Source organism: Eretmochelys imbricata, chromosome 1, assembly GCF_965152235.1.
Source record: "Eretmochelys imbricata isolate rEreImb1 chromosome 1, rEreImb1.hap1, whole genome shotgun sequence".
Classification (NCBI taxonomy): domain Eukaryota; kingdom Metazoa; phylum Chordata; order Testudines; family Cheloniidae; genus Eretmochelys; species Eretmochelys imbricata.
In genome coordinates, this window is record NC_135572.1 from 134,003,788 (window position 1) to 134,018,298 (window position 14,511).

Consider the following 14,511-nt stretch of genomic DNA (forward strand, 5'->3'; position numbering starts at 1 on the left):
GCTTCTAGGCATAGGGGCAGCCAGCGGGCTCCACATGCTGCCCCCACCCGGAGCACCAGCTCCACAGCTCCCATTGACCGGGAAGGAGGAGCGAAGCCTTGGCGGAGGGGTGGGGCAAGGGTGTTCGGTTTTGTGCGAGTAGAAAGTTGGCAACCCTATGATGAACAGTTGCATTCAGGATCTTGTATCTATCACTGTGGTATCTAAGTACTTTCCACAGTTAGCACACATGGGTGATTTACAAACTCACATTGTTTTGCATCTCATCTCCTAATCACAGCGGTTGTACGTTACATGAGAGGTTTGGGGTTTCTGAGTTGCTGTGAGAGAAAGCTGTCTGATTCCACCACTGATGTAGCTGTGTTTGAGAAGCCCCTAAAAATAAAGATATGCTACAGTTATGGTTTCAAAACACAAAACAATAGTTGGCTCATATTGGTCTCCAGTTTTGTTAGCTTATGGGCACATTTAACAGCAGAAACAGATAATATATTAAACTACACACAAAAAAAAATTAGGAATAATACTGTGTGCGCCATGGCAGAGTTAATATTGTTGTGCAACCTTAACTTTCTTCTTTGAGTAGATGAAGCCTTGTATTGCATGTGGTGTGGGGGTGCCCCACGCACCAGAGCTGGAGAACTTTGTTTAGCAGTATCCATAGAGGTGACGCTCATGCTTTGTGGCCCCCTTCCCTGCCGCCCCGACCTTCCTTGTCACAGACTAGGCTAGATTCAGAGCTGTGCATGGTGTCTTCACCTCACACTTTTGCTCTGTTTTCTGAGAATTTTTTGTATATGGTGGTTGTTGTACCATAGATTTAGTTTTGTGTTAGTTTAGTGTTAGAGTAGCTGGTTGCCCTGTGTGATGTTCTCACCAGGGTTCAAGGATTGCCTGCTGTGTAGGAGGGCCATCCCCAGCAGCGACCCCCACACAAGGTGATTGTTGTGTCTTAGCAACAGACATATTAAAGAGAGATGCTCCATCTGCGAGTCGTTCACAAAGAGGACTCAGGTGGTGAGAGACTTGTGGTTGAAGCAGCACCTTCTGGAACAGGCCATGAAGCCCGCTTTGCCACCGAGACCCTCATCTGATCAGTTGTCACCTTTGGATCTGGCAGGTGATGCTACTGCACACTCAAGCTCTGGCGTTTCCCCCAAAAGGAAAAGGGGTCCTTCAACTGTCTCCAGTGCAGTGCAGAAGATGGCCCATTAAATGTGTTGAGACTGTTCCAGGGCTCGGGGAGACTTCTCTTTGAAGGGGAGTGCTGACTGGCACTTTACTCCCTCCGTCACATGGGATGGAGCAGGTCCTTCCAACTGCTCCCGGTATCGTGCTGTGAGCAGCAAGGGCCTGTACTGTCAACTCTGATTCCAGCCGTGGGGTGTCCATTGAGTCCAGTACTGATGATGCTGGCACCAGTGCCAACTGTCTCCAAGCTGATAGCATACTAGGCGGCATCAGACTTACTTTGCCTCTCAGTCCCAGACTCTCAGCTAGTTCAGGAGTTCTCTGGTGCTATGGCTTCCACCGGCTCGTCCTCCAGAGTGCCCTGGACAATATCTGGTCATGTCACAGAGCTGTCGGGTTCATTGGCACTGCAGCTCAAACCAGCTGAGTTGTAGACTAGGGAGTCTAGGCCAGGTCCAGCACTGAAGACCCTTTTGACACTGCTGCATCCTTCGGCAGTGGTGGCATCGTGGCGGCAGATCCCATCCTGGAATTTGGTACTGGCCTTGGTGCCAACACCTTTCCTGGTAGTGGGGGCAAGTGTGTCCCATTTGATGCCACCAGTGCCGACACTCCACTTCACTTCTCTTCGGCACCAATGCTACCTTCTTATTTGGCTTCATATGAGTCTGATCAGTTGTTTTCCCCCATCAGGGTTGGCTCTCCTGTTGTCATTACAGAACCTCTGGGTTGTCCTCCCGGATAGGCGCCAAAGATTGCTCTCAGACCATTATTGATACCAAGATCAGCATCTGTCCCAAAGTTAGGACGGGGCTCTTGGACCAGTGCCTACTGGCCACCAACGCCTTCTCCTTCTGCCCAGTAGCCTCCTTGGAATCACTGGAGTGCTCCTCGGTCCCTGAGTTCCTGTTCTTTGACCCACTTCAGAGTGAGGTCATCAGTCCCAATAGTAGCTTCCACTGCTGTACCTCTCAACTGCAAGCAACTACTTAGTCCATTCCCCGAGACCTACAGGGTTCTTCCAGCTGGATCCTGTGGTACAAGAACAGGATCCATTGTTGGCGCACCTAACTGCCTCTTTGTCCTCCCTGGATGACTGTACTGTGCTGGAATCTTCCTCTCCCTCAGTATCCAAGGATTTTAAGTTGCATCAGGGCCTCCTGAGGTGTATGGCTGCTACCTTTGGTATCCAGGCAGAATATTCCTGCAGGAGAATATCCATAAGATGCTGGATATTCTCCAACCATCAGCTCCAGGGGAGAGTAGCTGTCCTGATAAATGAGTCTTTCCTGGCACCTTCAAAGGCCCTCTAGAATACCCCAGCTTTGTTGCCCCCTACAGTGAAATGCTCAGAGAAACAGTGCTTCATTGCCACACAAAGGTTGAAGGTTTCTACTCTCCTGCATCCCACAAGTCATTCTCAGGCTTAAATTGGATTGTGCAAAGCTCATTCTTATTGCTCTAGTGTGGACAAAACAATGCTGGTTCTCTGACCTCCTCATGTTATCGGTTCGGCCTCCCATACCCCTTCCTCCTTATCCTGATCTTCTGACTCAGTATAACAATCAGGTTTTGCAACCAGTGTTCAGCTCCCCGCATCTCACGGTGGGGAGCTGAGAGGATGGAGGGGAGGAGGAGGAGGAATGAGTTGTAGTGTGCACATGGGCAATCAAGTGGCACAGGCAGCTGGATACCCTGAGAGACCAGAATGCACATGAACTTACTAGAATCCAGGGCAGTCCACCAGGCCTGCAATGCTTTTCTCCTACTCATCCAATCCAAATATGTTCAGTTAATGTTGGACAATGTAATAGTAATATATAATATAATATAATAGTAATAATAGTTATATAAGTAAGCAAAGGGGAACAAGAGCCCTTTCTTTGTGCATAGAGACAGTCACACTCTGCAACTGGTGAATCAAACATCACATAGCCTTATCAGAGCTTACTTACCTGGGGTTCAAAATTCCCTACTGGACTGCCTGAGCAGACACTTTTCTGTGAATCGCGAATGGGAGAGTCTTGATTCCATTCTCAGTGATGTCTTTGCTTAATGGAGAATGCTAGCTTGTGACCCTTTTGCATCACAGGTAAACAGGAAGCTTCCTCTATACTGTTTTAGAGCAGCTCATTGCCCCCTGATGTCACAGAGGGTCACTTGGGGTATGTCTTCCCTCCAATTCCTTTGATCACACAAGTTCTATGGAAGATCTGCTGAGACAGCTTGAGTCATCCTCCTCATGCTCAACTCCTCAGAACCGAGACAGTTCTGGTTCACAGATCTGTTGAAACTCTCAGTGCAACCACCTGTGAGCATCCCCTTGTTGCTGGAACTGCTAACACAACATGGGCAAGGTCACGCACAGCAATTCAGGAGCGACTGCGACTCAAAGCTGTGTATATTTGGATGGCCATCAGAGAGCGAATGCTCATGTTCAAGGAGGGTGTAATCCAAAGTTAAAAAGATTTCTACACAAAGCTGTTACTCAGCTAAATGGAAACACTTATCTGCTTGGGCTCATCAACGCAATTTGTTTCCAGAGTCCCCCAGAATCCTTGACGTTTTAGAGTGTCTACTTACCCTTAAGTCTTCAGGTCTTGCGTTTGGTTCCCTGTGGGTGCATTTAGCAGCAGTCAACTCTTTCCATCCTCCAGTGGCTAACCGTATAATCTTCATGCACCCTGTCACAACTAGATTTTTGAGGAGGATGCTCAGATCCTTTCTACCAGTGGTGAAGTTCGCACCTCAGTAGGGCCTCAATTTTATTCTATCATCTCTCACTAAGATTCCCTTTGAGCTGCTGGCTACATGATCTATGTCCCATCTGTCCATGAAAGTGGCCTTTCTGATAGCTACAAAGTCAGCCAGAAGAGTTAGTGAACTGGGAGCGCTTATGGTGGGCCCACCATATACTATCTTCTATAAAGAAAAGGTCTTGCTTTGCCAAGGTAGTTTCTCCATTTCCTATGTGTCAGGTCATCTATATATTGTCCTAAACCACATGTCGCAGACGAGGAGAGAGAACTGCATTCTCTGGACGCCCAGAGGGCTTTGGCCTTTTATCTGCAATGAGCAAAGGACATAAGAAAGACACCTTAAACTGTTTATTTCCATAGCAGAGGTATCAGGTCATCAACCTGTATCAGTGCAGAGACTTTCAAAATGGATCTCGGGTTGTATTACCTTTTTCTTACCAGCTATTTGGCATCCCTTTCTGTCCCAGGAAGGGGTAAAGGCTCATTCCACCAATGGGCAAGCCACTTCAGCTGCATCTCTGAGACACATACCCATATTACAGATATGGAGGGTAGCTACTTGGAGCTGTTCGTGCACCTTCCCAAGCCATTACGGCCTGGTACAGTCGTTAGCTGTGGCTATGGCTTTGGGGACAGCAATACTACAGTCATCACCTGTTTGACTGCTTGTTTATCTTCCACATGTGGAAAAGACATAGGGATCATCACTTGAAGAAGAAATGGAGGATACTTACCCAAAACTGGAGGTTCTTTAAGATGCATGGTCCTTATCTGTATTCCGCTACCTACCGTCTGTCCTCTGTGCTGTGAATTGGTTACACTGCAGTAAGAGTGGGAAATTGGAGATGTGTCGGCCCACCCCAGCCTTTATGCCTTGGTTGGGAGCACAAGGAGAGGTACTGTGCATATGTGGGTCAGCAGACACTACTTGCAAGAAACTCTGGACTGAGTCATGTGGTACGCATGTGTATCCCACATGTGGAATATAATAGGGATCACACATCTCGAAGAACCTCCCATTACAGGTAAATAACTACCATTTGCTAAACCTGCCTTGTTGCTCCCTGTTACTGTTTTCAGGGCCCTATTCATGATCTCAGAGCAACAACCATTGGTCTGCCTTCAGCTACAGAGTAAAGGAAAAGGCTGGAAGGCAGAGAATAACATTTTTTTGTAAAAAGCCCCTAAACCCCAAATGAGACCTTTATGATAACAAACATTACATTAATTAAAATATAGCTTTGGTCATGAGAACTACACTTCTTTTAAAAAAGGAAAACTTAGAACTTGCTTAATATTGCATACTGTGATGAGACTCTAAAAATCACATGCTCAGTAGTTTACATTTTCTCTGGTCTCTGTAGGGTTTTTGGAGCATTTTTGTTTGTATTTATCATCGGCATATTTGCATTCTCCCTCAAGCAAATCTGAGAGCAGCTGCGCTTATGCATGTGAGGCTGGGCAGTACATTCAGCTCTTCTCAAAGCTGACCCTTATGCTCAGTGTACTGAGCATGCTCAGAAGTGTTTTTGAATTGCCTATAGTATTTCTCTCTCATCCCACACTTCTCAAACCTACTGTCGCTAAGTATATGTTCCCTATTGAATGTGCATGTGCTAATTTTCAGCCTCTAAATTCAGCCATTTTTTACTTTTGGCCTGTTCCAAAAAGGGTGGGTATGCTTTGTTTTGTTTTTCAGGGTCAGAGAATACATTTGCTTTCCCTAACCACCTCTTACAAGAGGTTTCCCAAACTTCTTACAATTAATGAATGTATTGACAGAGACGTAACTGACAAAATACACATTTAAAGTCTTGTGTAAAACTTCAGTTTTTCAGAAATAATTTTTTTCTTCCTGCTACAAGCTTTTGAAGATATATGGGTTTTTTTCGGTGACTAAACTTAAAAAGTAATACTTTCATTAGGCTGTATACCAAAAACAGAAGTCTCTGTTGATGTAGTAATTTAACATTTTTCTGAAAAAACTAAATTTCTGAAACATCGAACAGTGTTCTAGGCATTTTGCCCATTCCCATCCATGAATAACAAGTACCGATGGGCTTGCATTCAATACTCCAGTAGGTGGTATCAAATTATTGCTTTCTGGGTCAACAGGCTGACTGCTGCTTATTTGAATATCAAAATGTACTTTGAAAAAATGTAAGTGCTCCTGTAAAGTGCAGAGAAGGGAGGTTCACAGAGGAGAAAACAAACCTTTCACTGTAGTTCATAAGTGAACACAGATTTAAGATGGCAGCATACAGCTTCCAATGAAGTAACTGCTATTCACTGTTATGTATAGAACTACTGCTGTGTTAATCCTTTACATAATATAAGTGTACTGCTGTGTTACAACCTTTATTTGAATTTACTGTACGTCTCAGAATGTTTCTCACATTCAGTAAAGCAAAAAGGAATCTCACCAAAGGTGGATTTAAATACAATTTTCGGCTTTTCTTGAGTAGGGAAATTTGCATCTAAGTAACCTTGGTAATGGGATATAAATACACTGGTGCAATCCCACATAGTATAGACTTACTACATTGGTGCAAAATGGGGCACCAGTAACTGACCATGCACTGGTGTAGCTACATCAGTACAAAAAACCTGGAGTATACACCAGATGTGAGATCATTTTATTCCTATATAAAGCCTCCAACAAGACATCTTCGCAAATAATTGCAAATGCATGGGAAAGGTACCTTGAGCCTGATGCAGATGGAACACCCATTTTCCAACAGTGGAGATTGAAACAGCACTGGATGGAATGCTGCCACTGAGTCAAGAAACGTTCAATTGAAAAAGAAGAGTATCTGTACATTCAAATAGTAATGAAAATTAGGGCTGTCAAGCAATTAAAAAAATTAATCGTGATTAATCACACTGTTAATAATAGAATACCATTTATTTAAATATTTTTGGATGTTTTCCACATTTTCAAATATATTGATTTCAATTTCAACACAGAATACAAAGTGCACAGTGCTCACTTTATATATTTTTTTATTTTGAAAGTTTGCACTGTAAAAACAAAAGAAATAGTATTTTTCAATTCACTTAAAAAAAAGTACTGTAGTGCAATCTCTTAATCATCAAAGTTGAACTTAGAAATGTATAATTATGCACAAAAAATAACTGCATTCAAAAATAAAACAGTGTCAAACTTCAGAGCCTACAAGTCTACCCAGTCCTACTTCTTGTTCAGCCAATCGCTCAGACAAACAAGTTTATGTACATATGCAGGAGATAATGCTGACTGCTTCTTGTTTACAGTGTCATCTGAAAGTGAGAACAGGCATTTGCACAGCACTGTTGTAGCCGGTGTTGCAAGATATTTATGTGCCAGATGCACTAAAGATTCATATGTACCTTCGTGCTTCAACCACCATTCCAGAGGACATGCGTCCATACTGATGATGGGTTCTGCTCAATAACGATCCAAAGCAGAGCAGACCGACACATTGATTTTCATCATCTGAGTCAAATGCCACCAGCAGAAGGTTGATTTTCTTTTTTGGTGATTGGGTTCTGTAGTTTCTGCATCAGAGTGTTGCTCTTTTAAGACTTCTGAAAGCATGCTTCACACCTCGTCCCTCTCAGATTTTGGAAGGCGCTTCAGATTCTTAAACCTTGGGTCGAGTGCTGTAACTATCTTTAGTACCAATGTGAGATTTCCTTCTTTGCATTTTGCCAAATCTCCAGTGAAATTTTTCTTAAAACGAACAACATGTGCTGGTTCATCATCCGAGACTGCTATAACATGAAATAAATGGCAGAATACGGTAAAACACAAAGCAGGAGACATACAACTCTCCCCCAAGGAGTACAGTCACAAATTTAATTAACACATTTTTTTAACGAGTGTCATCAGCATGGAAGCATGTCCTGTGGAGTGGTGACTGAAGCACGAAGAGGCATACAAATGTTCAGCATACGTGCAGCGTAAATACCTTGCAATGCCGGCCACAAAAGTGCCATGGGAACGCCTGTTCTCGCTTTCAGGTGACATTGTAAATGAAAAGTGGGTAGCATTATCTCCCAAAAATGTAAACAGACTTGTTTGTCTTAGCGATTGGCTGAACAAGAAGTAAGACTGAGTGTACTTGTAAGTGCTAAAGTTTTACATTGTTTTGTTTTTGAATGCAGTTATGTAACAAAAATCTACATTTATAAGTTTCACTTTCACAATAAAGAGATTGCATTACAGTACTTCTATGAGGTGAATTGAAAAATACTATTTATTTTATCATTTTTACAGTGGAAATATTTGTAATAAAAATAATATAAAGTGAGCACTGTACACTTTATATTCTGTCTTGTAATTGAAATATTTGAAAATGTAGAAAAACAACCAAAAATATTTAATACATTTCAATTGGTATTCTATTGTTTAACAGTGCAATTAAAACTGTGATTAATCGCAATTTTTTTTGTTAATTGCATGAGTTAACTGCAATTAATCGACAGCCCTAATAAGAATGAGACGAAAATTTCTCATCTCACCTCTAAGTGTTTTTTTGTCTTTAATGTACTATTGCTTTAAAAAAACTGTTAAAAGACATTATTTATGTTGCAAGGTCAAGCACTAAGAAACATTGAAAAAATGATCAGGAGGTGCCTGATACCGACTCCATAGTTAGGGTTACATTTTGAAATGGGTTTGAAGTGGGGCATAAATTCCTGCATTTCCAAATATGTGGCCAATTAGTGTGAAATGCCATAGTAGGTTAGTTTTTTATGCCCCTTGAATTTTCTGTACAGTGTGTGTTTGGTTTCTCCTAATATATTTTTAATGGGTAGTTTTGAATTTAGGCTCTGGCTTGAATTTGGCTCTTTTTCCAGGGAAGTTCTACTTGTCTTTTTTGACTGGTACCTTTCTTAAAAAAAAAAGAAAAAAAAAAAGAAAAAAAAAAGAAAAAAAATTTCTGGATACCCCAAACTTGATAGAAAGTAGATGTGATGTAACAAGTAGTTTTCATTATTTAAAAAAAAAAGGGGTGGGGGGGTGGGGAGGGGTCATTTTTAGGCTATAATCATGCTGCTAGTTTCTGTGCTGTGTGACTAAATCTAATTGAGCGGGGCCAGGAAAACCTGATAGATTGCACACATTCTTCTGTCAGGAGCTACACATTCTATTAGATTTTATCCTACACCAGAGAAAGTTTCATACATAGCTGCTGACATGCAAAGGTTCATGCACAGCTGCTGACAGATAAAATTTTCTCCAGCTGCAGCAATACTTATGCATCTCCTCTGTCCCACGCTTGCCCTGCTTAAGAATTTAAAATAACCCAAAAACCTAGGAAATTAATACCCAAACTTCATTGTGAAGCTGTTAGAGTTTCTACTCCTAACATACTTGAGACAACTCACAGAACTCACAAAGCCAAAGAAATGAAGCGTTAAATAACTTAACAGTAACTTCTCCTTTATCCACAGGCCACACCTAACCATTACTAAAGCTACCATACCCAATATAGGCCATGCATTATAACTTTAACTCTGCTTTCCTAAGGATACTAGCCTTAAAGAAGAATACTTCTCTGAAGACTTCTTTACCAAATTGTAATCAACAGAGTTAAGGCTGTTCTGTGTGGCTTGTAGTGTCTAGTAATGGAAAGGTATGTTCTGCTGGGTGGAGGAATAGAAGTTAAATGTCCTAACTTTTCGTTTCATTGTTTTCATGGATGCCAGGTATATTGGGTGTAACAACCCTAAATGCTTCACAAGAAAGTTTTAGACTCTCAAATAAACATTCTTCAAGTAGTTAGAGGTCCTTTTCAAGACAAGGCACGATTGTCAACATTGAGTAACGCAAGAAGGAGACCACTGGTTTAAACAGTAGCTTAAATCTCTTGCCTTAGGGCTATCAAAACAATGGTTACATGAAAAATCTGATGTAGGAACTTCACATTTTTTGAAATGTGATCTACAGAAAGCAGCACAAAAAGGGAGGAAACATTTTAGCTAGCTCCCATGAAGAGGAACATCCAGCTCAAGGGAAACCTTGTTTTCACTTACATTAAAAAAAATATATATATATCCTATCGAACGGGATGAATGGAATCCTTTCAAAGAGTGACTGAGATGGATGATAAGTAGTGCTATTACTACCTATTGAAAAACTTTCCTGGGACTGGTATAACTGTAGTTTGTGATAAGAAGTGATTCTCCTATTTAAAAGATGGGCCTTGCCCCTAATGTGCTGGTCATAATTGTGTTGCAGTGAATACACCTCTTGACATTCAGTACAATGTTTGAAAGTACATGTGGAATGTAGTTGCGTACATATTAGACTTGAAATATGCAATAATTAGTTATAGGTTTCCATACCATTCTTTTTGCCCCACTTCATTAATGAATTTTTTAAAAATAATAGTTTATTGTAAGTTTACATTTAAAAAAAAAAAAATCTCGGTTCAGATCTGATCACTGTCCCAGTCACTACTACTCTTCAGCTGTCTGTCAATAGCCTTTCCGCAAATTCACCTGACAGAATTTAAAATCCTTTGGTAGACCCCGGTATTGCAATTGGATCTTCACTGATGGACTTCTGGGCCTGCGTAGAGTACCATTGAAGTAATCTGGATTTCAGGAGCAGAGTTGATACAATTAATTACTGTATTTGTAAAATTGCATGTAATTTGTTTTATTTTATCAGGATGAACATAGAATGATCTTTTTTGTTTTTAACTCTGATTAAAATGAATATGTCCCTGTTAGGCTTTATCAGTTTTGAATCTGTTTCATGAATATGACTTACAAACATTTTTAGTTAACATCTTTTTAATAAAATGAAACCACTGAACATTTTTAAGTTAGTCAGCATGGCAGTATTGTTGGTTAATTGCCAAGATTCCTAAGAACTGAGGAAAAATTATGGCAAATTTTATATTGCACCTACAAAACTTTCTTCCTCTTGCATACGTCCACTTTACTGAAAGAGCTGTCAGAGTGTTGGTAATTGATTGACAAGAATGTGGTTGTTTACATCAGGTCTCCTGCAGACATGTCATTCCAGATTTTCACGAGGGAACACACACTGAAACAAACTTCTGGACATTTTTTTAATTTGAGTGCATAAAACAAATAGTATCATGTAGCTTTGAAGAATTTTTGTTCACACTCTAAAATAAAAAGGTCTCTTGGGTTTTTGTGTTTCTTAATTATTTTAATAATATGGGCTAGGCTTTTTAGATTTTAACCTTTAGGGTCATATCATAGAAACTCTACTTAGGTAAATAGTCCCACTGAGGTGCACTAACCCTGATTCTGTACTCCTGCTGTCTCCTGTTACATATACATAAACTTAAAACTGACATGTTTTCCAAAGTGATGGACAAACTTCAGCGTCAGGATATTTACTTCTGTTTAGTTGCCTTTCAGAATTGTTTGACTTTACAAAATTAGGACCAGATTTTGCCACCCTTGGGCTGTGCCTACGTTGCAGAGATTATACCTGCATTGTTATGTTGGCATAGCTATGTCGGCACAACCCTTGAACGTAGATGCAGCTTACACTGACAGAAGGGGTAGCATAGGAATGCCACCTTCCCAAATCAAGTTAACAATGTTAACAGAAGCATTCTTCTGTTGACATAGCTGCATCTACACTGGAGGTTGGCCAGCATAGCTTACGCTGACAGTTTGGTCGACAAACTTAGTGTGGTTGGAAGATTTTGTCCGTTAGGCCTTTGAGATCATGGGAATTTGGGTCTTGCAGGCCTGGGTAGGATGAGGAAGTTCAGAGGCATGTCCGAATGAAAAAGGAAACTGTTCAAACTGAATTTAAGTTTCAAAGAACTTGATTTGATTTGTTAGGAAACTCAAAAGAACTCTGCTCTGAGGGGAGTAGTGTTTATGCAAATAAACTCCATGACTTCTGCATTCCTCAACTCTTAATATTCAAGATAAGTTTGTTCATTTCTACTTCTCTGCCCATCACCATACCACCCTAAGGTTGCAGTACTCTCTTGAATAATTCTTGGTTTGCGGATGGGCTGTTATGGCTTGTGTTTTGTTTTCAAACAAAAGAAATAAGTTGTTGGAGTGGTGTGTATGGGAGGGCTTGGCTTCTTCCCAGTCGTACTTGTATAATGGCTTCTTCTGGCGGCAACTGTTCTGCTCCAGTCCCATATTTTTTGGACTCATGGCTTATTTATTCCTGTCCTTGAATTGTCAGCCATGGAGTGCCAAATATTTTCTGTCCCTTAAAGATTTTTCCCAGCTGAATGATATACAGTCACTTGGAGAATAGCTTGGCTCTAGACATTGTGGAACTTGTTGATGGCTCAAAGCATTCCCAAAATCCTGACTGGGGAGAATAAGAAATAAAGGGGACTATTTCCTTCAGAATAGAAGGCAGCTTCTTAGGCTACACAAACAGCACTCAGACTGTTTCCTTAGAACAGCAGTCAACGAGTTTCGTGTTAACTGCATCTAGTCATCTTAAAAATAGTCACTTTATTCACATCTTTATAATATGAATTATAGCAGCTCAAAACTGCTAAAATATCATGGCAGACATTGTCCACTCTAATTAATTATGATAGTTGTGATGATTAGTTTTGTTAATTCTTCATTTGCTATTTAAAAAAATTCAGATATAAATTAGGGTCTAATTTAAAGCCAACAAAGAGAGGAAGCAGAGAGTAAACTCCCCAATTGTATCCTTACATCATCTTTTGAATCTGTCTGCAACATATATGGTACAGTGTGGAAGAAGTCATTAAGTATCTTTTAAATGCCCAACATAACAGGGTGTATGTGTAAGTTAAAGATGTTAAGCTATAGCTCTGAACATATTCACTTATGTGAGACTATAAATGTATGCTTGCAAGTTTTTGTGGTTTATTTCACATATACAAATAGTTTTAAGAATAAAGGTAGCTAAGTGCTAGTGGTCTGGGAGTGATTTTCCTCAACAGTTATTCCACAGTGTTTTTCCCCCGTTACTTATCCATTTCTTATGCGCACTCTCATTTTTCCCCCCAAGAGTTTCCAATGTACAGCAGCAGCTGGCCTTGCTAGATAATGAATCTTGGCCAGGAATGGCTGAGGCGGACAGGGACCGTCTTCAGCTCATCAAGGAGAAAGAGGCTCTCCTTCAGGAACTGCAGCTCATCAGTCAGCAGAGACGATCCCCAGAATACATTGCTCGTTTGGAGGAAGAAAAAAGGCGCTTGGAGGATGAAATTCAGCAGGCTCGGGCCAGTTCTGCTCAGGGGGCCACTGAAAGGTTTGAGGACTTAACAAATTATTTTCTTATCTACCATAGGATGCAGCTGCATAGATTCCAAGTGAAGAGCTGGTGCAGTTTACCAGCTTTATATGAGATCAAAGCAGTACAGTGGTTATTTGTGCACTTTGCTTACAAAAGGGACTGGGGTCCCAGTCGGCACTTCCTGACCATGCCACTGTTTAGATCCAATCTTCTGAAAGCTTTCCTCTAAGTGGTATTAGAGTGAAATCGACAAGACTGGTCACTTTCCCTTTTCCTATTCAGACTGGGGGTGCAGCAGAACTGATAAGAATCATGTCAGTTTTTCACTTATCTTTGGAAAAGCTCTGAGCTGCAGAGACATGCCATTGAGCTACTCAGGATGAATGGGGACCCAAACAATGGTGACCTGAGATGATGGGGATAGTTGGTAGGCACCTGGGGTTAAGTTAGAGTGATTGAGGTCACGTCCCCAGAAACAGCAGAGACACCAGAACAGAGATCAGCCCTGCACACAGCAGTAGCCCCAGAACCTAGGAAGTTTAAAGATGATCTTTATGCTGTAGTTGTACACACATCTTTCCCATTGACCTGTGCAATGTACAGTTTGGCTGGACCCAAATGTGGCCCTAAGATTTTTTGAGATTCTGTATATAATTTTTCTGTATTTAAAACCAATATGAAGCTCTCTGTTATTAGAAATGAAAACATTCTTCACTTGGGGGACGTATTGTTCATTTCAAGATGCCATAAATTGTCATCCGAATTTAAGGAATGGACTATAATTCCAGCCAAATATGTCAATAAACTGTGCATATTATAAAATGCCTTCAATTAGAGGGACAGAGCTTCTGTCTAAAACTCATTTCTCCTAATACTCTAATAACGTTGCCAAGCTTTATGGTGAACTTTTTCTTACATTAGAGGAAATATTTCTGCCCACTTAGTTCTTCCATGCAAGCAGCTAGCATCTGTGAGAGGTTTTCCCAGATTTTCTGTGCATTCTTTTGGTTTTTGTCACAGGTTGAGGCATGAATTAATGGAAAAAAGCCAACTTTGACACTTGAGGACACTACACTGGGCAATGTTAATACAATCTTGTCTAACATTAACACTTATGTGATTAAGTTGATCTTTATACTTGAAAATGGCCCCATATCAGAGTTTGTAGAACTCTTTTTGATTTGAAAAGGTTTACTTCAGGCAGTAAATCCAAATGGTGATTGAGAATTCACAGCTGAATTCACAGTTGATGTTTTGTATGACATTATTTGTGATTTTTGCAATATTGGCACTCCAGCCTAGAAAATGACAGAGAAGGGAGTTCACTTTACACTGCAG

The 14,511-nt window shown here is 40.9% G+C and overlaps 1 protein-coding gene across 1 annotated transcript in view; it reads left to right on the forward strand.

Annotated features, from left to right (window-relative positions):
• The window catches only part of WWC3 (WWC family member 3), a 167,599-nt gene that overhangs the window by 113,591 nt on the left and 39,497 nt on the right, over nt 1-14,511 (forward strand). Inside the window, exon 9 of the mRNA XM_077807163.1 lies at nt 12,946-13,188. Within this exon, the coding sequence (XP_077663289.1) occupies nt 12,946-13,188 (243 nt within the window). The remainder of the gene's footprint in view (nt 1-12,945; nt 13,189-14,511) is intronic.